Raw genomic sequence first — 24,560 nt, forward strand, 5'->3', positions numbered from 1 at the left:
TCTTCACGGCAGATTTTGGATTTGGTCTCCATCGCCCACACCCTTCTCCAGAGGATGTCAGTAGTTCCAGTGGCCGCAGCTGCTCTCTCAGCACCTGTGCCAGGGCTCCTAATCAGCTGTGGGCTGGTCACTAGACCACTTTTCTTTGGCCAGGGTATCATCTCTGGTCCAGTCAGCCGTGGACAGCTTCTCCCAGGGGGAACCATGGGTGTGGAAGACTCTTGGAACGTGGCAGCCTCTCTGGTCCACTCTCAGGGCTTCCGGGCCTGTGTGTAGTCAAGGAAGGGGGAGCTGTCCCACCTGGGCTCCTCCCAGTGCTGGTGTGCAGGGCGTGTGGGCTCAGCCTAACCCACCTGCCAACAGGCTTCTCCGGTGGTTTCTTTAGAGGGCAGGCAAATATCTAATCCCGGAGTCTGTGGATCTGGAGTGTGTGGAATACTGTGTGGTATACGATAACAACACCATCTCCCTGGAGCTAATGCTGAAAGACGACAGCACTGATGACGGCAAGCACAGTGAGTCTTTACCAGAGCAGCAGGACGAAGAGTTAAGCTACTGAGCGCCTTTGCCACATGCCGGGAGCTCTGCCTGGGCCACCTCTACAGAGCAGCCCTATGGGCATGGCAGTGTCAGAACCTGGGAAGGGTCTGGGTTGTTTCCTTCTTTGCAAGGTGACAAGTAAGCCTGCCATGGTTTCATGGATGCTGGCACAAGACCTGAAGCTCCTGGCTCAGAGATAAAAGACTTTATTTCTCAGAGCAATAAAAGTGGCCAGAAGACAGTGGGTGGTGGTGTTAGAGACCTCTGAGCTTAGGGGGCCTAAATCTTTTCTAACAAACATGCAGAAAGCCTGCCTGCCCTTGACTCTGGAGGGAGGAACTGTCTCTATCATCCGAGGCTGTTTATTACACAGATATCCTTGAAAAGCCAGCGCCTTTGTTCAGAGGACATGTAGAAACATGAAAGGCCGTGGAGAGCGGTCTCCTAGTAAGTAACGTCTCTGTTTTATAGGGGAGGAAACTGGAGTCCAGGAAGGTGAAATAAGTCGTTCCCCATGTCTGGGACCGTGGGTTTCTACTGCTATGTAACAAATTACCCCCAAAGTCAGTAGTTTAATACCATAATCGTTAGTTGTCTGCTTGTTTCTGTGGCATTCGGGAGCACTTAGCTGGGAGATTCTTGCCTATCCTGAGGCTGTAGACATGACGTCAGCCAGGCTGCTGTCCCGAGAAGGTGAGATGGGGCCAGGATGACATGCCTCCGAGATGGTCACTCCCGTGGGAATAGCCAGGAGTCCTCTGTTCCTCACTGCACGAACTTATGCAGAGGGCTGCTTAGACGGCCTCACGACAGGGCAGCTGGTTTCCCCAGAGGGAATGGGCCAAGACAGAGGGAGAGAAGGGGACAGCTACGCGCCTATTTATGACCTGGTCTTGAGATGGAAATACTAGGTCACATTCTGTTCATTAGAAGCAAGTCACTGAGTACAGCCCACCCCTACAGGCTGCTGCTGCTGCTGCTAAGTCGCTTCAGTCGTGTCCGATTCTGTGTGACCCCATAGACGGCAGCCTACCAGGCTCCCCTGTCCCTGGGATTCTCCAGGCAAGAACACTGGAGCGGGTTGCCATTTCCTTCTCCAACCCCTACAGGAGAGGGGAATTAAACTAAAGGGAAGCATTTGAAAGCGTTTGTGGGAAGAGTTTTTAAACCACCACACCTAGTAAGTGGTGGGGCCAGGATTCAAACCCGAGTGATCCTGGAGAACAGTCACTTCATCCTCGAGCTGGACCGCGGCCAGTTCCAGTCTGCTTCACTGAGGCTCCGCTGCATTCTCCATTCAGCCCCTGCTTTGGGCTGACCACGCGTTGCTGCTGCCGGCCGGCTCAGTGACCGATAGGGGTGGATGAGTTCCATGGGCTGGGCACTCATACCAGTGGCCACTGGGTGGCGTTAGGCTTCCGCCTGTAATAACACCAGTTTTCCCAGGAGGCCCTTAGCCAGGAAATTGTCCCCTCTTTGCTACACTCGTCCCTGGTCTGCAATCCTAGGATTGTCGGCTGAACCCTGAAGTCCTAGGAAATGGTGGTCGGTGAAAACAATCCCCTCTACACTCTGTACCTGACCTCACTTTAGCACTACGGAGTCGCCATCCTTACTCAGTAAGAAATCACAATCACAGAACAACAAATCCCAAAACCACACTCTGATGATTTGCTTACTCGGGGAAGGTTGCACAGTCAGGGACGACCGCAGTGGCCAGTGGCTTGATGGCCACAGTGTTCTTTGTTTACTGATATGGCAAGCAACATTCTTTGTCCATAGTGTATACTAGAGAGAAGTTGAACATGTGCACACGAAACCTTGTACATGGGTGTTCCTGGCAGTCTGATAATAGCCACAAAATGGGAACACCTGAAATAGTCATCAACAGATCAGTGGATAAACCAGACATGGAGAGCCACACAGAGGAATATTATTCAGCTGTGAAAAAGGATGGAGTGCTGACACTGGCTGCAACATAGATGAACTTTGACAACATCATGCCCAGTGAAAGAAACCAGATGCAGAACGCCACATTTATACAATTCCATTTCTATAAAATGTCCAAAATAGGTCGAGCCGTAAGAAATTAGGTTAGTGGTTGCTTAGAGCTGAATGTTTGCAGGGAAGTGAGAAATGAAACCCCCTAACTGGTACATGGTTTCTCTTGGAGGTGATTAAAATGTTCTGAAATTGACCGCAGTGATGGTTGCATAACTGGAAATACATTAAAAACGTTAATTTATATACTTTAAATGAATGAATTGTGTGGTATATCATTTATGATATTGTATATACATATATGTGGCTCAGCTGGTAAAGAATCCACCTGAAATGTGGGAGACCTGGGTTGGGAAGATCCCCCGCAGAAGGGAAAGGCTACCCACACTGGTGTTGGCCTGGAGAATTCCATGAGTATAGTCTGTGTGGTCACAGAGTTGGACATGACCCAGCGACTGTCGCTTTCATAGGCACGTGCACACTTCACTTGTCTTGGATCGTCCTTCCTTGCAACAGTATGGAAACGAAAAGGAAATCTTGGAGTTTACAGACAAAGATCAGCTTACTCGGTGGTGAATCGCTTTTTAAATTTTAATTGTAGCTTTCATCTCTATTTATATTCACTTCAGTTTCCTCGATAATTGTTTTCCAGAGTGAAGTGCCTGCCCACTGGGCCTCTAGGCACACGGTGAGCACAGAGGGGACAGTCATCTCTTTGGTCTCTGCTCTTAGGAATAGTGCTTGGAGCGGCTGTTGAGTGTGGCAGAGCCCTGACCCACCTCACGCGCCACCCCGTCCTTATCCTGAGAGGAGGCTACGAGCTCTTCTCGGCCATGTATCACTTCTTCCGGACACAGAAGATCATCTGGATGCCTCAGGCAAGCTGCGCACCGAGCACAGGCAGGCTCGGGCGGGAGTGGGGCCTTTCCCTGGGGGCCGAAGGGGTCGAGAGCAGGGCTGGAGAAGCAGGAGACAGATGACGTGGAAAAGGTGGAAGAGGTGTTGACGGAGGCTTGGGAATGAACTCGGGCAGCCAGGAGGTGCAGTCCAGTCCAGTGTGATGAATTATAAGTGCCAGATGGAGGCAGAGCCAGTGTGGTGTTTCATCAATGAGGCCGGTTTAGAGAGCAGGGATCCGCGGCGGGGGTTCTGGGTGATGGGCTGTGGTCAAAGCCACACAGGCGGGGCCATCCTTAGCCGTCTGGCCTCACGAACCCTGGCTGGGTCCAGAGGATACAACGAAAGGGTGAGAGAGCAGCCCCTGCCTACAAGGATTCCTTTGTCTAGTGGGGGAGACCAGGGTTGTGACAAGGTGTGGCCGAGGTGTTATGCAAGGTGTCCGGAGCCAAACCAGAGGGTGAATAAGGTGAGCACTGGGATGCAGTGACAGGCAGACAGGGGCACTCCCTGCGGGGATTTCATAGCATCCGGTTTCTTGAAGAGTCAGGAGTGAAGTGGAATGTGGACCTGCAGGGGTCTCATTCTTTCTAGCGATTACTTCAGCCGTGCTCTCACTCGCCGTGGGCAGCATCATGGGCCGATAACATACTTTCCAACCACTCTCGGTTATGAAAAATTTCAGTTTCATCATATTATAAAACAACTGGAGAAGTGTGCCTAGGAACTGGAATTTGGTGATAGTAAGGAGTTCCACCTGATGCGAAGAGCTGACTCATTGGAAAAGACCCTGATGCTGGGAAAGATTGAGGGCAAGAGGAGAAGGGGACGACAGAGGATGAGAGGGTTGGATGGCATCACCGACTCGATGGACATGAGTCTGAGCAAGCTCTGGGAGTTGGTGATGGACAGGGAAGCCTGGTGTGCTGCAGTCCACGGGGTCACAAAGAGTCGGACATGACTGAGCGACTGAACAGCAAGGAATTATTATTATATATTTTTTAAGGTTGTGATGACATTATTATGGCTATGTTTCTGAAAACGCGAGTCTCTATCTTTTAGAGATACATAATGAGATATTTATAATGAAAATAACATGATGTCTAGAATGTCCTTCAAAATAATCTGGGGAGGGTCGGGAAGTTGGAGGTACATATGAAACAAAATGGGCCATTAGTTGATAATGAATGCTTGCTGAAGGGTGAGAGATCCAGAGGTTTGTTACATTATTCTCTCTACTTTTGAAATAATTTTTTAAAAGGGAATAAAACAGTCCAGTACAGGCTAGACTAGTTTAGCCTCAACCCAGGTCTTCTTTCTTCTCCCTTCCTGGAGTTGGGCAGCTTTCCATTGTCTGTGGGCTCGGGACTGGGAATGGGGAGGAGTGTATGATAGCTTCAGGGATACCTCCTTACTTCCCCCCTTCCTGTCCTGGTCCCTTTGGTGCTGGGGGTCCGGGTGGGCCCTGTCTTGTGTGACTGGCTGCTTATCAGTGGTGGGGACGTGCTTTCTTCTCATTTTGCCCCGCCTGGTTCTGTGTGCCACAGATGATGGCCTTTGAGGCTGGTTTCCTTTCCATCTGTTACCAAGGATCCTTCAGAGAGAGCCAGCTGAGAATTCCTGACAGGAATGCCCCCAGGTCCCTTCCCTTCCCTTGGCAGCTCACGACCTCCCACCCCATCCACATTCCTTCACCTGAAGCCCAGAATGAGCCCCCGGAGGGTGTGATGATGGGAATGAGGCTGCTCCTGGCCTTGCTGGCACGGCTGCTCCAGCCAGCCCGTGCGAAAAGGCGGGGACCCACGCCTGGGGTCATACCTGTTCCCAAACACAGGGTATGCGTGTGACGCTCTCCAGGGCACTTCGTCACCTTCCGCTGAACTGTGATTCTTAGCTCAGCAGCTGTACAGCCAGTCTTCCCGGGCCCCCCAGGCACCCCTCTTTTCTCCCAGAGGAGCGTCCTTACTGGCTTTGCAGGGACGAAAGAGGGCCTTTCTTGTCTGCAAACATGACATGCTCATAACTCACCTTCTTTCTTTTTCTTTTTTTTAATATTCACTTTTGGCTGCAGTGGTCTTTGCTGCTGTGCATGGGCGGAGAGCAGGGGCTGCTCTTGTTGCGGTGCTTGGGCCTCTCATTGCAGGGGCTTCTCTTTTTGCGGAGCACGGGCTTCAGTAGTTGCAGTGCATGGGCTTAGTTATCCCGTGGCACGTGGGATCTTCCCAGATCAGGGATCAAACCCTTGTCCTCACCATTGGCAGGCAGATTCTTAACCACTGGATCACCACAAAAGCCCCTTTATTTTCTTTTAAAGCTTTAGGAAGTTGGAATTGGCATAGGTTAAAACAGCACATACTTAGAATGTACAGTTCGGTCAGTTCTGATGTGTATACCCCTGAGACTGGTCCTTGCCCCATCTTCTTAGGTAGTTTGGGAAGAGGGATGGGGTGGTATCTAGCAGGGCCTGGACAGGTGAGTTCTATGCTGCTTGTTCGAGGCCCTCGTAGGATGTACGTTCCTAGATTGGCTTCTCCCTACTTCGGGACTTTTGTTACTAATTCAGGGGCAAGAATGAAAGCCCCACTCCCTTCCTGTTATGTGTTTTGACACGTTATGAAGCAGACGTGTCTCTGCTGCTCCCCAAGGAACTCCTACCAGGGGGATGGAGGCACGGAGTTTAGACTCTGAGATGGCCCCTCTACTTTAGACAGAGTGACTTCTAATTTCCTGTTTTATATGTTGTTGTCTAGTCACTAAGTCATGTCCAACTATTTGTGACCCCATGGACTATAGCTGTGTCGGGAGAAAGCAGTGGGCTCAATTTGGACACGTTAGTTTGTGATACTGGTTTCTCTTACATTTGTTGACGTGGTTATCAAAACTGTGTCCTCTAGAATTAACAGGCAGTGGCTGTTTAGAGCAGAGCATTTTTTTATCCATGTCACACCCACTCCCCCACGGCCCTTAAAACTATTGGGAAAGTAGGCTGGTTCGAAAGCATCAGGAAGATCCTTGACAGATTTGTGGTGAGACTGAGTGAGATTCTCCAGGTGAAACCAGGAGGAGTCCACTTGGCTCCAGCAAGCGGAGCGTCCTGAGGGGGTGGTCACCCAGAACCCTGGGGAGCGCTTTGGGTCACATTTGCAGGTGGTGGGCCTGCCTGCCCGCATGTGGAAGGGCCGAATGTCTCACAGACTTGGGGATTGACTCGGAGTGGTGTCTGCTTATTGATAAAAAAGCTTTTGAGGTCGACAGTTTTGGAGGAGTGTGGGCTGGTGGGGGGTTCACTGGGAGGGGAGGTGTGCTGAAGCCACAAGGCTCTGAAAGGCGCAGGTGGGCTGCACACTAGCTTGAGGTCTTAAGATGTTGTTTCTGAGTTGAACTTGGAGCCAGAGGTGGTTTAGAACTGGTTTGACCTTTAAAATTATATTGGTTAGCATTTCCTATGGAAAACTGGTGAAAAATAGGGGGTTTCTAGACAGTTTGAACATTCTTTGGCATTGCCCTGCTTTGGGATTGGAATGAAATCAGTCCTGTGGCCACAGCTGAGTTTTCCAAATTTGATGCTGAAGTGGAAGCTCCAACAACTTTGGCCAATGATGCAAAGAGCCAACTCATTGGAAAAGAGCCTGATGCTGAGAAAGATTGAAGGTAGAAGGAGAAGAGGGCAGCCGAGGATGAGATGGCTAGATAGCATCACTGACTCAATGGACATGAGCCTGAGCAAACTCTGGGATACAGTGAAGGACAGGGAAGCCTGGCATGCTACATACAGTCTATGGGGTCACAAAGAGACACAACTCAGCGACTGAACAACCACCACCACCACCAGATCATATTCAATAAACATCAATTTATTCAATGCTAGTGGATTTCTTTTTCTTTTTTTCTTGTGAGGTTATGCCTAGGTTTTATATTACTAAATATAACAAGTAAGTTTTCAGTCTATGCCAACAATAAACAAGTATCCACTGTTTTATTACAGACATCTGAACTACAAGAGGTCACCCAAGGAACCATTAGGGGAATTTTCATTAGTTCTGGAGGCATGCTTTGAGAACAGTCTTAGACTGGTGTGCTTCTCTGGCTTGTTTATAAGTCTCATTAATAATTGTTTAATAATTATTTTTATTAATAATTGTTTCTAACCACCTGATGGGTGCTCTAATAATCTTTCCTTGGAAACACTCAAATTTTGTGATCCAGCCCCCCAGCTTTATTGAGGTATAATTGACATATAAGACTGTGTAAGTATAAGGCATACAACATGATTTGATACACATATATGTTGCCACTTCCCTGGTGGCTCAGATGGTAGAGAATCTGCCTGACATGCAGGATACCTGGGTTTGATCTCTGGGTCAGGGAGATCTCCTGGAGAAGAGAATGGCTACCCACTCCAGTATTCTTGCCTGGAGAATCCCATGGACAAAGGAGCCTGGAGGGCTATAGTCCATGGGGTCCCACAGAGTCAGACAGGACTGAGCAACTAACACTTTCACTTCATATGTTGCAAGATGATTACCATAGTAAAATGAGCACATCCATCACCTCACACAATTACCATTTATGTGTGTGTGAGTGATGAAACATTTAAGATGTACTTTCTAGAAATTTTGTTAAAATTTCAAGTATATAATACTGTGTTGTTAACTGTAGTCACCATGCTGTACATTAGATCCCCAGAACAGCATCGGACCTTGCTTCTATCACCAGTCACATCCACAACAAGAGATGGCGAGAGTGAACGTCGACATTCTAGGAATCAGCGAACTAAAATGGACTAGAATGGGTGAATTTAACTCAGATGACCATTATATCTACTACTGCAGGCAGGAATCCCTCAGAAGAAATGGAGTAGCTATCATGGTCAACAAGAGTTCAAAATGCAGTACTTGGATGCAGTCTCAAAAACGACAGAATGATCTCTCTTCGTTTCCAAGGCAAACCATTCAATATCACAGTAATCCAAGTCTATGCCCCAACCAGTAACGCTGAAGAAGCTGAAGTTGAACGGTTCTATGAAGACCTACAAGACCTTTTAGAACTAACACCCCAAAAAAGATGTCCTTTTCATTATAGGGGACTGGAATGCAAAAGTAGGAAGTCAAGAAACACCTGGAGTAACAGGCAAATTTGGCCTTGGAATACAGAATGAAGCAGGGCAAAGACTAATAGAGTTTTGCCAAGAAAATGCACTGGTCATAGCAAACATCCTCTTCCAACAACACAAGAGAAGACTCTACACATGGACATCACCAGATGGTCAACACCGAAATCAGATTGATTATATCCTTTGCAACCAAAGATGGAGAAGCTCTATACAGTCAACAAAAACAAGACCAGGAGTTGACTGTGGCTCAGATCATGAACTCCTTATTGCCAAATTCAGACTGAAATTGAAGAAAGTAGGGAAAACCACTAGACCATTCAGGTATGACCTAAATCAAATCTCTTATGATTATACAGTGGAAGTGAGAAATAGATTTAAGGGACTAGATCTGATAGATAGAGTGCCTGATGAACTATGGACTGAGGTTCGTGACATTCTACAGGAGACAGGGATCAAGACCATCCCCATGGAAAAGAAATGCAAAAAAGCAAAAAGGCTGTCTGGGGAGGCCTTACAAATACCTGTGAGAAGAAGAAAAGTGAAAAGCAAAGGAGAAAAGGAAAGATATAAGCATCTGAATGCAGAGTTCCAAAGAATAGCAAGAAGAGATAAGAAAGCCTTCTTCAGAGATCAATGCAAAGAAATAGAGGAAAACAACAGAATGGGAAAGACTAGAGATCTCTTCAAGAAAATCAGAGATACCAAAGGAACATTTCATGCAAAGATGGGCTCAATAAAGGACAGAAATGGTATGGACCTAACAGAAGCAGAAGATATTAAGAAGAGGTGGCAGGAATACACAGAAGAACTGTACAAAAAAGATCTTCACGACCCAGATAATCACAATGGTGTGATCACTCACCTAGAGCCAGATATCCTGGAATATGAAGTCAAGTGGGCCTTAGAAAGCATCACTACGAACAAAGCTAGTGGAGGTGATGGAATTCAAGTTGAGCTATTTCAAATCCTGAAAGATGATGCTGTGAAAGTGCTGCACTCAATATGCCAGCAAATTTGGAAAACTCAGCAGTGGCCACAGGACTGGAAAAAGTCAGTTTTCATTCCAATCCCAAAGAAAGGCAATGCCAAAGAATGCTCAAACTACCGCACAATTGCACTCATCTCACACGCTAGTAAAGTAATGCTCAAAATTCTCCAAGCCAGGCTTCAGCAATATGTGAACGTGAACTTCCTGATGTTCAAGCTGGTTTTAGAAAAGGCAGAGGAACCAGAGATCAAATTGCCAACATCCTCTGGATCATGGAAAAAGCAAGAGAGTTCCAGAGAAACATCTCTTTCTGCTTTATTGACTATGCCAAAGCCTTTGACTGTGTGGATCACAATAAACTGTGGAAAATTCTTCAAGAGATGGGAATACCAGACCACCTGACCTGCCTCTTGAGAAATTTGTATGCAGGTCAGGAAGCAACAGTTAGAACTGGACATGGAACAACAGACTGGTTCCAAATAGGAAAAGGAGTACATCAAGGCTGTATATTGTCACCCTGCTTATTTAACTTATATGCAGAGTACATCATGAGAAATGCTGGGCTGGAAGAAGCAAGATTGCCAGGAGAAATATCAATAACCTCAGATATGCAGATGACACCACCCTTATGGCAGAAAGTGAAGAGGAACTCAAAAGCCTCTTGATGAAAGTGAAAGTGGAGAGTGAAAAAGTTGGCTTAAAGCTCAACATTCAGAAAACTAAGATCATGGCATCTGGTCCCATCACTTCATGAGAAATAGATGGGGAAACAGTGGAAACAGTGTCAGACTTTATTTTTTGGGCTCCAAAATCACTGCAGATGGTGACTGCAGCCATGAAATTAAAAGACGCTTACTCCTTGGAAGGAAAGTTATGACCAACCTAGATAGCATATTGAAAAGCAGAGACATTACTTTGCCAACAAAGGTTCGTCTAGTCAAGGCTATGGTTTTTCCTGTGGTCACGTATGGATGTGAGAGTTGGACTGTGAAGAAGGCTGAGCGCCGAAGAATTGATGCTTTTGAACTGTGGTGTTGGAGAAGACTCTTGAGAGTCCCTTGGACTGCAAGGAGATCCAACCAGTCCATTCTGAAGGAGATCAGCCCTGGGATTTCTTTGGAAGGAATGATGCTAAAGCTGAAACTCCAGTACTTTGGCCACCTCATGCGAAGAGTTGAGTCATTGGAAAAGACTCTGATGCTGGGAGGACTTGGGGGCAGGAAGAGAAGGGGATGACAGAGGATGAGATCACTGACTCGATGGACGTGAGTCTGAGTGAACTCCGGGAGTTGGTGATGGACAGGGAGGCCTCGCGTGCTGCGATTCATGGGGTTGCAAAGAGTCGGACACGACTGAGCGACTGAACTGAACTGACTGAATGTCTCCCCATTTTACCCACCCCCTCAGGCCCTGGAAATACCATGAGTTTTGCTTTTTCAGAGTTTCACATGTGAATGAGATCATGCAATGTTTTTTTTTTTTTTTTTTTACTTATTCACTCAGGACAGTGCCCTCAAATTCCATTCATGTGGTCACAAATGACAAGATTTCCTTCCTTTTTATGGCTGAACAGCATTCCATTGTATATACATGCCATATTTTCTTTATCCATTCATCCATTGATGGACTTCTAGGTCATTTCTGTCTCTTTTGTGAATAATGCTCAAATGATCATGTGGGGTGCAGATCTATCTTTAAGATGGTCATTTCATTTCCTTCAGATATATACCAAAAGTGGGATTGCTGGATCAAATGGTAGTTTTGTTTTTAATTTTTTTGACATAATTTTTTAAATTAAATTGTATTTTATATTGGGATGTAGTTGCTTTACCATGTGGTGTTAGTTAAAGGGGTACAGCAAACTGGCTCAGCTGTGTGTGTACATAGATCCACTCGTTTTCAGAGTCTTTCCCCGTATAGGTTATTATAGAATACTGAGTAGAGTTCCCTGTGCTATTCAGTAGGTCCTTGTTGATGATCTGTTTTATATATTGTAGTGTGTGTATGTTAATCCCAAACTCCTAATTTATCCCTCCCCCTACATCTTTCCCTTTCGATAACCATAAGTTTGTTTTCAAAGTCTGTGGGTCTGTTTTTGTCTTGTAAGTAAGTTCATTTGTATCACATGTTTTTGTGTGTGTGTGTTTTCTTTTTTCTTTTGTGTTTTTTTTGTATCATATTTTTAAGATCCCACATATAAATGATACCATACAGTGTCTGTCTGTCTCTGTCTGACTTATTTCACTTAGTTATAATAATTTCTAGGTCCATCCATTGTTGCTGCAAACAGCGTTACTTCATTCTTTTGTATGGCCGAGTAACATTCCATTGTATATATGTACCACATCTTCTTTATCCATTCCCCTGATGTTGGACGGTTAGGTTGCTTCCACGTCCTGGCTACGTAAATAGTACGGCAATGAACATTTGGTTAGTCTCATTCACTATCCCAGTTTGCCTTTCTAAGCTTGTTTGCTGAGCTGCATCTCAAGAGACAAAACAAAAACAGCTTCTTCTCTGGGGATTGTTATCACAGCAGGCTTTCTCCATCCCCTCCTCAGGAACTGGATGCCTTCCAGCCATACCCTATTGAGATAATGCCAGGCAGGATCTACCTGGGAAATTTCAAGCAAGCCTGCGACCCTAAAATTCAAAAGGATTTGAAAATCAGCGCACATGTCAACATCTCCATGGAGACAGGGCCATTGTAAGTAGAAATACCATTGATTTTTTTATATTAGTATTATTTATTTATATCAGCCTTCTAGTGTCATGCACTGATAGGATTGAAAGGGCTTTTAGAAACCAGTACACACTGGAATGGGATCTGCGTTGTTCATCTATTCCTAGCCTGCTCTTGACTTCCCGGCGTAAGCATAGCATCCTCTGCCCCAGACTGAGACCCTACACTTGCCCCACACCCCATACTTAAATCTCACCAAAAGTAATGCTTTTTTGGTGCTTTGACATTCTGATGCAAAATAATCCTGGTTTACCCTGCTTTTCTTGTCTCAGGCCCTCTGAGAAGTAACCCTTCTCTTAGTCCATCTGGGCTGCTGTAACAGAATACTGCAGACCAGTGGCTTATGAACAACGGGGTTTCTCATGGTGTGGAGGCTGGGAAGTCCAAGATGGAGGCACTGGCAGATTCCGTGTCTGACGAAGGCTTGCTGTTGGTTCACAGATGGACTCTTCTTGCTGTGTCCTCACTTGGTGGAAGGGGCAAAGCTCTCTAGGGGTCCCTTTTACAAGGGCAGGGTTCAACATATAAATTTTGGGAAGACACAAACATTGGATACAGCAACTGTTATGCCTCAGATTTTCCCTGATGCTAGGGACACACACACACACACACACACACACACACACTCACCATTGTTCATGGAGCAGGAAAGTTCTTTACAGCCTTGCTTGTCAGCCTGTGTCTTCTCAGCTATGTCCAGTCATGATCACCAAGGCCTCTACTTCCTCTAGTTCCTAATCAAAAGCTAATAAAATTCAGCTCAGAGGGAATTTATATAACATAAGAATTCGGTGAGGCATCTGGTAATAAAAATTACTATATGAAAATCAATAAATCTAAAGAAAGTCACATCAAGGTACTTAATGAGACTGCTGAGAACAAGAGAGAGAGAGAGGTAAAAAGAAGCAGATAAGTAAGACATGACTTTCAAAGGAACAGTAGTCAGACTGACGACTGACTCAACAGAAATCAACAAAAGGGAAATGTGGACTATGTCTTTGCAGTCTCCCTGGTGCTTCCCCCTACCTACCGTTCACAGCATTTGGGCTGGACTTACTGAGGTGCACTAATGGATGGGCTAAAGCAAAAGTGATGGGCGGGCACTTCTGAAATTGGGTCACAGAAAGACCGTGGCGTCTGTCTTACCGCTCCGTGCTCACTCACCCTGAAGGGAGTCAGCTACCATGCTGTCAGCTGTCCTCTGGAGACAGGTCTGCATGGCAAGGGCCTGATGGCTTTCAGCCAACAGCTAGTGATGAGCCGAGGCCCTCAGTCCAAGAGCCCGTGAGAAACTGAATCCTGCCAACAGTCATGTGAATTCCCCGGTGGCCCAGCGGGTAGGACGTGGCACTTTCATTCCTAGGGCCTGGGCTCAGTCCCCGGGCAGGGAACTATCTCGCAGGCTACACGGTGCAGCCAAATAAATAAATAACATTTAAATTTCTGATTGTTGCTAGTATATGGAAATCCAGTTGATTTTTATATGTTAACCTTGTATCCTTCAACCTGCTCCATCCATGTCTCCTCCATGTTAGGCTTTCCCCAGCTCCCTGCCCCTCCTCTTCAGCAGCATGTGTAGGTCTTTATCCTCAAGCCTAGCCGATTGGATTAGCCATGTGTTTGTGTGCATACCTCTCCCATCAGGGTGAGAGCTCCCTGAAGCTGGGAGAGGCCCTATTTGGTTCATCTTGTGTCCACTAGGGTCCAGCTCAAGGTCTGGCACGCTATAGGCATTGAGCGAGTGTCTGGGGAAAGCACGGATGATGGGGGATAGATGGATGAGTGGGTGGTGGGTGGGCGGTCGGGTGGGGAGGGAGCGAGAGAGGAGGGGGACGGGAAGGATGGAGGGACAGAATGAATGAATGCATGCATGCATGGTGAATCGTGCTTGTATTTGTCACAGCAGATGCTCATGAAGAAACTAAACCAGAATATTTTCATTCTTGAATCTCCTGCACCTTTCTGCATGCCACGGCGAATGCCCAGCAAGCTGTATTCTTCCTAAATAACATTTACCAAGTGCTCACTGCACACTGGGCATTGTGCCAAGCTCCGTGCAGGCATCTTCTCAGGGAATGTGCCTCATGCCTCATCTCCCTCTTCTCTCTCCCTTGTTCGTAAAGCTTCAGCCACTCCGATCCCCCTGATGTTTCTCGAGCATACTAAATATCCTGGCCCTTGGGGCCTTTGCACTTGCATTCTCCTCTGCCTGGAACTCGCTGCTCAGATAACCGCCTGGCTTGTCCCGTCACCTCCTTTAAACCTCTTCCCAATATCACCTCCTCAGGAAAGCCTTCCCTGACCACCCTATCTAAAACAGGAGCCCCTCCACTCTCCGTCAGTCTTGTTAATTGACTCTCTGTCAGTCTTGCTTCCTCCATTTAACATGGCAGACTCATTACATATTTCCATCCTCACCATCTGCACTGTGTTCCAGGAAAGCACCAGGTTTGGTCGATAATAATAATATCCCATTTATTGAGTACTGCATGTGTCAAGCAGATTGCTAAATGCCGTACATAGATGAGTTGATTTAATCTGCACAGCACCCCTCTGAGGCAGGCGCTCTTCTTCTGAGAGGGGATCATTTATCTACCCCCATCCCCCTGCTCAGCATCCTCCCCTTATGGTCCTGTTGCTGTGGATGAAGGGACACTACAGCCAGGCTCTGGGCGAATCTGCCCGATTACATGCTTTTCTTTTGTTTAGTTTTGTAGGTGACGCCGACAAGCTTCTGCACATCCAGATAGAAGATTCCCTGGAAGCAAACATTACACCCTTTTTACGCCACCTCTGTCACTTCATTGGTAAGGGGCATTCTTCAACCAGGCCCCAACTGGCCTGTGCCTAGGGAGCAGAGGGGTCCATGGCACCTTGTTCGTATTACTGACGGTGACTCCCAGCTCGCAGGAGAAAAGGGGCAGGGCTAAGCACGGTGCAAAACCTCATGAGGCAGGCAGTGCACCGCTAGCACATGTTCCGGATGAGGAAACGGTGGCTTCGCGTGCCCAAGCCCCACAGCCAGTGCTCACTGGTTGTGGTTCACATCAGGCTACACAGCCTCTGTCAGCACCCAGGTGCCTGTGGGGATGGTCCTTCCATCCCCACCTGGGAAGTCAGCCAGTGGCCGACCTTCCTGGGAGGGAAGCACGGATAGCTCAGAGAAGGCCTTTCTATGATGATGCTAAACACATCATCTGCCAGGCAACGAAACAGTATCCGAGAGCTGTCACATGACCCGCCTAAACCGTGGTGTGCTGGTTCTGAACCTACTCTTGGATCCCACTGAGGCCAGGCGTCTTCTGGATCCTCAGGGAAGGAAGCCACGCACAGCCTTCCACCTTTCCTTCCCTCTCCAGATATTCACCTGGAGCTCAACTCCGTCATCCTGGTCTTTTCCACCTTGGGCATCAGCCGCAGCTGTGCGGCCATCCTGGCCTACCTTATGCATTGGAATGGGCAGACCCTGAAGGTACGTATTGCCTGGTCCAGGAGGTCAGGTCAGAACTGCACCTCAAAGGAATGGCTCCCCAACACTGCCTCAGGACCTTACCTGACGGTGAGGAGTTGAGAGGGAAGGGTCAAGGGCTTTACCTAATATACCACGCCCAAGGACAGGGTGCCAAGAGCTGGGCTAGAGGCCTGAGGCTGGGCACCTGGGGCAGGCCTGGGACGCAGGCTGGGCAAGGCTGTGGCCATCAGGACCACCTGCACCGCCCCTAGTGCTGCCCAGCTCTCTGCTAGTGTTTGCTCAGGGCTTTCCAAGGGAGGTGTGTTTTGGCTGCTGCAATGTACCTGTTGACCATCTGTATGTCTTCTTTGGAAAAATATCTATTCAGAATCTTAGCCCTTTTAAAAATCAGATTCTTTGGACTTTTTTTGTTAGTTTCTTTCTTTTTTCTTTTCTTTTTTTTTTGCTGTTGAGTTGTATGACTTCTTTATGTACTTTGAGTATTAACCCATTATCAGTTATATGATTTGCAAATATTTTCTTCCACTTCTTAGGTTGCCTTTTCCTTCTCTGTTCAGTTCAGTCACTCAGTTGTGTCTGACTCTTTGAGACCCCATGAACCACAGCACACCAGGCCTCCCTGTCCATCACCAACTCCCGGAGCTTGCTCAAACTCATGTCCATCAAGTCAGTGATGCCATCCAACCATCTCATCCTCTGTTGTCCCGTTCTCCTCCTGCCTTCAACCTTTCCCAGCATCAGGGTCTTTTCAAATGAGTCAGTTCTTCGCATCAGGTGGCCAAAGTATTAGAACTTAAGCTTCAGCATCAGTCATTCCAATGAATTTTCAAGACTGATTTCCTTTGGGATGGACTGGTTGGATCTCCTTGCAGTCCAAGGGACTCTCAAGAGTCTTCTCCAACACCACAGTTCAAAAGCATCAATTCTTTGGTGCTCAACTTTCTTTATGGTCCAATTCTCACATCCATATGTGACTACTGGAAAAACCGTAACTTTGACTAGACAGATCTTTGTCAGTAAAGTAATGTCTTTGCTTTTTAATATGCTGTCTAGGTTGGTCATAAGTTTTCTTCCAAGGAGCAAGCGTCTTTTAATTTCATAGCTGCAGTCACCATCTGCAGTGATTTGGGAGGCCCCCAAATAAAGTCTGTCACTGCTTCCATTGTTTCCCCATCTATTTGCCATGAAGTGATGGGACTGGATGCCATGATCTTAGTTGTTTGAATGTTGAGTTTTAAGCCAGTTTTTTCACTCTCCTCTTTCACTTTCATTAAGAAGCTCTTTAGTTCCTCTTCACTTTCTGCCATAAGGGTGGTGTCATCTGCATATCTGAGGTTATTGATATTTCTCCCGGCAATCTTGATTCCAGCTTGTGCTTCATCCAGTCCAGCATTTCTCATGATATACTCTGCATATAAGTTAAATAAGCAAGGTGACAATATACAGGCTTCTTTGTAATCTTTTTTTTTTTTTTTCTGACTGCACTGCACGGCATGCAGGATCTCAGTTCCCCTACCAGGGATTGAACGTGTGCCTACTGCAATGAAGTGTGGAGCCTTAACCACTGGACCACTGAGGAAGTCCAGATTGCCTTTTTAATTTGCTGATGGTTTTCTTTGTTGTGCAGAAGCTTTTTAGTTTGATGTAGTCCCACTTGTTTATTTTTGCTTTTGTTTGCTTTGGGTGTCAATTCGTAAAAGTCACCACCAAACTGATGTCAAGGAGTTTACTGCCTATGTTTTCTTCTAGGAGTTTAATGGTTTCAGGTCTTCTATTCGAGCCTTTAATCCACTTTGAATTGACTTTTGTGTATGGTGTAAGATAGTGGTCCCATTTCATTCTTTTTTTTTCCCTTTGGCTGCATGGCTTGTAGGATCTTAGTTCCCTGACCAGGGATTGAACTTGGGCCCCCGGCAATGGAAGCAAAGAGTCCTAACCACTGGACTGCAAGGGAATTCCCACCAGTTTCATTCTTTTGCATGTGGCTGTCCAGTTTTCCAGCACTACTTATTGAAGAGACCAGTCTTTCATCATTGTATATTATTAGCTTCTTTATCCTAAATTGACCATATATGTGTGGGCTTATTTCTGGGGTTTCTCTTCTGATCCACTGATATATGCGTCTATATTTTATGCCAATACCATACTGTTTTTTTTTACTATAGCTTTGCAATATAGTTTGAAACCAGGAAGTATGATGCCTCCAGCTTTGTTCTTCTTCCTCAGGATTGCCCTGGCTATTTGAAGTCTTGTTCCATACAAATTTTAGGATTGTTTGTTCTATTTCTCTGAAAGATACCATTGGGATTTTGATAGGGTTTGTGTTCAGTTTGTAGATTGCTTTGGGGGGTATGGATATTCTAACAGTATTCCTCCAATCCATGAGCATGGGATATCTTTCTGTTTACTGGTGTCTTTAATTTCTTTCATCATTGTCATAGTTTTCAGTGTACAAGTTGTTCATCTCCTTGGTTAAATTTATTTCTAGGTATTTTACCCTTTTGACACAATTGGAAGTATTTTCTTAATTTCTCTTTCTGATGGTTTTTTATCAGCATGTTGAAACATAGCTGCTTTTTGTATATTGATTTTGTATCCTATAACTTTGCTGCTTTGTTTATTCATTCTAACAGTGTCTTTGTGAAGACTTTGTGGTTTTTATATATAATATGTTGTATGCCAAGAGAGACAGTTTTGCTTCTTCCTTTCCAATTTAGATGTCTTTTTCTTACTGTGTCTAGGACTTGCAAAACTATGTTGAATAAACGTGGTAAGAGTAGGCATCCTTGTCTTGTTTCTGATCTTAGAGAAAAGCTTTCAGCTTTTCACTGTTGAGTATGATGTTAGCTGTCAGCTTGTCATGTGTGGTCTTTATTATGTTGAGGTACATCCCCTTGATACACACATTTTTGAGAGTTTTTTTTTTAAGAGGCAAATGCAAACTATGTGAACATGCTTTTTATTACCAGGTTCTCCAGATATGTTAACACATGGTTACCATTTGTACAACTTTGCCCTGGGCCATCTGGCTTCTAAAAGGTTAATTTTGGGCCCTGTGGCAGATTAGGGATTCCAGTTCCCCAAGTCTACTCTTCATACCTGAACAGCACTCATCTCCCTACTTGTGATGAGAACACCTTATTCTGTCTTCTCCCACCTTCCTCATATTTTCTCAACATTTCCCCTTAGTAACTTCTGCCACAAAGCCTTCCACTCTGCTTTGAAGCCCACTCACTCACTGACTCCCCACTACCCAACCTTCTGGAAGCTTCTTCCTTTCTTCCACCCCCTGCTCATTTTAGTCCCTGTTCCTAAGAATTTTATTCTTTTGATGCTAGCATAAGTGAAATTTTCCTAACTTCCTTTTCAGATTGTTCATTGTTAGATACACAACTGATTTTGTATCCTGCGACTTTGTTACATCCTAACAGTTGTAGTTTTTTTTTTTTTTTTTTAACTCTTTAAGGTTTTCTACATATGAGATCCTTAAGTTCATATCAGCTGCAAACAGCTGCAAAACTTCATATTTTCCAATTTGGACGCCTTTTCTTTTCTTTTTTCCTAACTGCCCCAGCGAGGACTTCCAGTACAATGTTGAATAGAAGTGGTGGAAGTGGGCGTCCTTGCCTAGTTCCCCTTAGTCTCACAGGAAAAGCTTTCAGTCCTTGACCACTGAGTATGATGTGAACTGTTTAATATGTGACCTTTGTTATGTTGAGATAGTTTCCTTCTGTTCCACAGTCTGCTGAGGCACCACTTTTTCCTTTTTCCTCCATCAGATGGAGACGAGCTGATGACCTTCCTTCATGTGATAACCTTTTCTGTATTTGGGGATGGGCACGTGAATGAATTTGTTTTCCTTCTTCAGTTTTCCTTCTTCAGAGAATTTGCCCAAGTTCTCTTCCTCTTGCCATTCATTTACCCACTTCCGGTGCAAACCTTTGTTTTTATTTATTTATATTCTCTCTGCAAAAAGCAAAGGAGAAAAGGAAAGATATAAACATCTGAATGCAGAGTTCCAAAGAATAGCAAGAAGAGATAAGAAAGCCTTCTTCAGAGATCAATGCAAAGAAATAGAGGAAAACAACAGAATGGGAAAGACTAGAGATCTCTTCAAGAAAATCAGAGATACCAAAGGAACATTTCATGCAAAGATGGGCTCAATAAAGGACAGAAATGGTATGGACCTAACAGAAGCAGAAGATATTAAGAAGAGATGGCAAGAATACACAGAAGAACTGTATAAAAAAGATCTTCACGACCCAGATAATCACGATGCTGTGATCACTCACCTAGAGCCAGACATCCTGGAATGTGAAGTCAAGTGGGCCTTAGAAAGCATCACTACGAACAAAGCTAGTGGAGGTGAGGGAATTCCAGTTGAGCTATTTCAAATCCTGAAAGATGATGCTGTGAAAGTGCTGCACTCAATATGCCAGCAAATTTGGAAAACTCAGCAGTGGCCACAGGACTGGAAAAAGTCAGTTTTCATTCCAATCCCAAAGAAAGGCAATGCCAAAGAATGCTCCAACTACTGCACAATTGCAGTCATCTCACACGCTAGTAAAGTAATGCTCAAAATTCTCCAAGTCAGGCTTCAGCAACATGTGAACCATGAACTTCCTGATGTTCAAGCTGGTTTTAGAAAAGGCAGAGGAACCAGAGATCAAATTGCCAACATCCTCTGGATCATGGAAAAAGCAAGAGAGTTCCAGAAAAACATCTATTTCTGCTTTACTGACTATGCCAAAGTCTTTGACTGTGTGGATCACAATAAACTGTGGAAAATTCTGAAAGAGATGGGAATACCAGACCACCTGACCTGCCTCTTGAGAAATTTGTATGCAGGTCAGGAAGCAACAGTTAGAACTGGACATGGAACAACAGACTGGTTCCAAATAGGAAAAGGAGTACATCAAGGCTGTATATTGTCACCCTGTTTGTTTAACTTATATGCAGAGTACATCATGAGAAACGCTGGACTGGAAGAAACACAAGCTGGAATCAAGATTGCCGGGAGAAATATCAATAACCTCAGATATGCAGATGACACCACCCTTATGGCAGAAAGTGAAGAGGAACTAAAAAACCTCTTGATGAAGGTGAAAGTGGAGAGTGAAAAAGTTGGCTTAAAGCTCAACATTCAGAAAACGAAGATCGTGGCATCCGGTCCCATCACTTCATGGGAAATAGATGGGGAAACAGTGGAAACAGTGTCAGACTTTATTTTTCTGGGTTCCAAAATCACTGCAGATGGTGACTGCAGCCATGAAATTAAAAGACACTCCTTGGAAGGAAGGTTATGACCAACCTAGATAGCATATGGAAAAGCAGAGACATTACTTTGCCAACAAAGGTCCGTCTAGTCAAGGCTATGGTTTTTCCTGTGGTCACGTATGGATATGAGAGTTGGACTGTGAAGAAGACTGAGCACCGAAGAATTGATGCTTTTGAACTGTGGTGTTGGAGAAGACTCTTGAGAGTCCCTTGGACTGCAAGGAGATCCAACCAGTCCATTCTGAAGGAGATCAGCCCTGGGATTTCTTTGGAGGGAATGATGCTAAAGCTGAAACTCCAGTACTTTGGCCACCTCATGCGAAGAGTTGATTCATTGGAAAAGACTCTGATGCTGGGAGGGATTGGGGGCAAGAGGAGAAGGGGACGACAGAGGATGAAATGGCTGGATGGCATCACTGACTCGATGGACATGAGTCTGGGTGAACTCCGGGAGTTGGTGATGGACAGGGAGGCCTGGCGTGCTGCGATTCATGGGGTCGCAAAGAGTCAGACACGGCTGAGCGACTGATCTGATCTGATTCTTTCTGGCCGTGCTGGATCCTTGTTGCTACCTGAGGGCCTTCTCTACATGTGGCGAGTGGGGCTCACTCTTGGCTGTGGTGCATGGGTGGGCTTTTCACCACGGGGGCTTCTTATGTTGCTGCAGATGGGCTCTGGGGCACACAGGCTTCAGTAGCTGTGGTGCACTGGCTTTGTTGCTTTGAGGCATGTGGAATCTTCTGGGACCAGAGGTCAAACCCGTGTCCCTGCCTTGGCAGGAGGATTCTTAACTACTGAACCACCAGGGAAATCCAGTGCAAATCTTTTTGAGGCAGCGCTGAGTGGCAGGCATGGGCATGGTGCTTCCTCGTCCACAGTAGGTTTCCCATGTTTTCTCAGCCTTCACAGGAGCCATCTGACAGAAGAGTGACTTCTGTCTCTGTGTTCAGTAGCAGAGGTGCAGAGGGGCTTGCCCAAGGCAGAGCCAGCTCTTTGACTCCTTCACCCTAGTCTGTTAACCGCAGGCTGCTGCTGTTTCTTTGTCCTGCCCTTAAGCTCTGCTGCTGGCCCCTGGGCAAGTGTCTCTTGTCCCCCCTGAGCTGGCTCTCTTCAAGGTGGAAGGGGCCCAGTTCCAACCCTGAAGTCTGCTTTTCTCTCCTCGGTTCACAGAAGTCCTGGGCCTACCTCAAGAAGTGTAAAAACAACATGCGTCCAAATCGCGCTTTGGTGGCTCAGCTGTCAGAGTGGGAGAAGGTTGTCCTCGGAGACATCGTCACGGACATCCAGAATCCACCCTACTGATTCTGTGGTCCAGCTATGGGGCCAGAAGAACCTGACTTGGGGGCTTTTTGTGGGTAGTGGGCCAGGGTGTGTAACCGAGGAATAAGAAGGCCTTTGCTGCCTGGAGCCTCGTGCCAGCCTCCTGCCATGGTTCTTCCCGGGTTCCTCATTGGTGCCACATAGCAGGTGTTCACACTCAGCAAGAACCCATCCCTTGGGTGTCTGGATCACGCCCACTGCACTCCCGAGGCTGCCTTGGGAGGAGCATCTGGCTGCCAGAGCAGCTGCCCCTCCTGTCTCCCATAATATGGTCCCTTGGGAGGCTGCCCCAGGGGAGCTCCAAGTCTTCCTCCAGCCTCGTGTTTTTCTCAGGGGATGTCAAAATGCCCACCAACCGGTGGAGATCCCCAGCCCCAGAGATGCCAAGCCCAGCCTTGGCTCAGGTGCTAGGCTTCATAGCTTTGAGAGACTCGTGGCACAAGGGCATCTCCTTACCTCATCTCCAGCACTCCTCGGTGCTCCCACTGGTCCATTGCTTGTGGGCTGGATCTTTCCTTTTGTTGCTCCCCACTCATTTTTGCCTGGCTGTGTTCACCACGAAGAGATTCCCACCCTCCCATCCCCCACGCCAGTTCAGTTCAGTCGCTCAGTCCTGTCCAACTCTTTGAGACTCTGTGGACTGCAACACGCCAGCTTTCTCTGTCCATCACCAACTCCCAGAGCTTGTTCAAACTCCTGTCCATTGAGTCGGTAAGGCCATCCAACCATCTCATCCTCTGTTGTTCCCTTCTCCTCCTGCCTTCAATCTTTCCCAGCATCAGGGTCTTTTCAAATGAGTCAGTTCTTCACATCAGGTGGCCAAAATATTAGAACTTCAGCTTCAGCATCAGTCATTCCAGTGAATATTCAGGACTGATTTCCTTTAGGATTGACTGGTTGGATCTCCCTGTAGTCCAAGGGACTCTCAAGAGTTTTCTCCAACACCACAGTTCAAAAGCATCAGTTTTGTGCTCAGCTTTCTTTATAGTCCAACTCTCGCATCCATACATGACTACTGGAAAAACCATAGCTTTGACTAGATGGACCTTTGTTGGCAAAGTAATCTCTCTGCTTTTTAATATGCTATCTAGGTTGGTCATAGCTTTTCTTCCAAGGAGCAAGCATCTTTTAATTTCATAGCTGCAGTCACCATCTGCAGTGATTTTGAAGCCCCCCAAAATAAAGTCTCTCACTGTTTCCATTCCAACCCCGTGCCAGGGTTTCTAGAAATTCCTCAGGTCTTAAAGGGAGTTTTCCTCAGAAATGTGCTTCTAAGTGAGGGCAGCAGCACCCACCGAAAAAGCCTGGAGTCAAGGGACCAGGGGACTGATGGAGAATTTTAACATGTCTGTCCACGGTCGTTCAGCAAATGTTTCCACCACCTGGACAGGGTCGAGGCATACAGGTGAACGCTATGTTGCCTGCTAGGACTCTACAGAGGGTTGGAGGAGCGCCCCCACACCCCCTCCCCACTCCACCCCAACAGAAGCCTATGCCCTCAAGCAGTGGCTTTTTGCCCAGGGGTAACTCACATGCTAGTAAAGTAATGCTCAAAATTCTCCAAGCCAGCCTTCAGCAATACGTGAACCATGAAATTCCTGATGTTCAAGCTGGTTTTAGAAAAGGCAGAGGAACCAGAGATCAAATTGCCAACATCCGCTGGATCATGGAAAAAGCAAGAGAGTTCCAGAAAAACATCTATTTCTGCTTTACTGACTATGCCAAAGCTTTTGACTGTGTGGATCACAATAAACTGTGGAAAATTCTTCAAGAGATGGGAGTACCAGACCACCTGACCTGCTTCTTGAGAAATTTGTATGCAGGTCAGGAAGCAACAGTTAGAACTGGACATGGAACAACAGACTGGTTCCAAATAGGAAAAGGAGTACATCAAGGCTGTATATTGTCACCCTGTTTGTTTAACTTATATGCAGAGTACATCATGAGAAACGCTGGGCTGGAAGAAGCACAAGCTGGAATCAAGATTGCCGGGAGAAATATCAATAACCTCAGATATGCAGATGACACCACCCTTATGGCGAAAATGAAGAGGAACTAAAAAGCCTCTTGACGAAAGTAAAAGTGGAGAGTGAAAAAGTTGGCTTAAAGCTCAACATTCAGAAAATGAAGATCATGGCATCCGGTCCCATCACTTCATGGGAAATAGATGGGGAAACAGTGGAAACAGTGTCAGACTTTATTTTTCTGG

The 24,560-nt window shown here is 46.2% G+C and overlaps 1 protein-coding gene across 13 annotated transcripts in view; it reads left to right on the forward strand.

Moving 5' to 3' along the window:
• The window catches only part of STYXL1 (serine/threonine/tyrosine interacting like 1), a 33,315-nt gene extending 10,870 nt beyond the window's left edge, over nt 1-22,445 (forward strand). For 5 of the 13 annotated variants that reach the window (XM_027526734.1, XM_027526736.1, XM_027526739.1 and 2 more), the window contains 7 exons: nt 386-515; nt 3,012-3,113; nt 3,274-3,419; nt 12,101-12,246; nt 14,992-15,089; nt 15,642-15,754; nt 22,202-22,445. In XM_027526734.1, the coding sequence (XP_027382535.1) occupies nt 386-515; nt 3,012-3,113; nt 3,274-3,419; nt 12,101-12,246; nt 14,992-15,089; nt 15,642-15,754; nt 22,202-22,333 (867 nt within the window). In that variant the 3' untranslated portion in view covers nt 22,334-22,445. Of the gene's footprint in view, nt 1-385; nt 516-855; nt 988-3,011; nt 3,114-3,273; nt 3,420-12,100; nt 12,247-14,991; nt 15,090-15,641; nt 15,755-22,201 lie in introns of those variants that run through there. The other 8 variants (XM_027526747.1, XM_027526745.1, XM_027526741.1 and 5 more) reach the window with 6 other exon arrangements.
• Nucleotides 22,446-24,560: the final 2,115 nt, after the last annotated feature.

This window comes from Bos indicus x Bos taurus, chromosome 25 (assembly GCF_003369695.1).
Source record: "Bos indicus x Bos taurus breed Angus x Brahman F1 hybrid chromosome 25, Bos_hybrid_MaternalHap_v2.0, whole genome shotgun sequence".
Classification (NCBI taxonomy): Eukaryota; Metazoa; Chordata; class Mammalia; order Artiodactyla; family Bovidae; genus Bos; species Bos indicus x Bos taurus.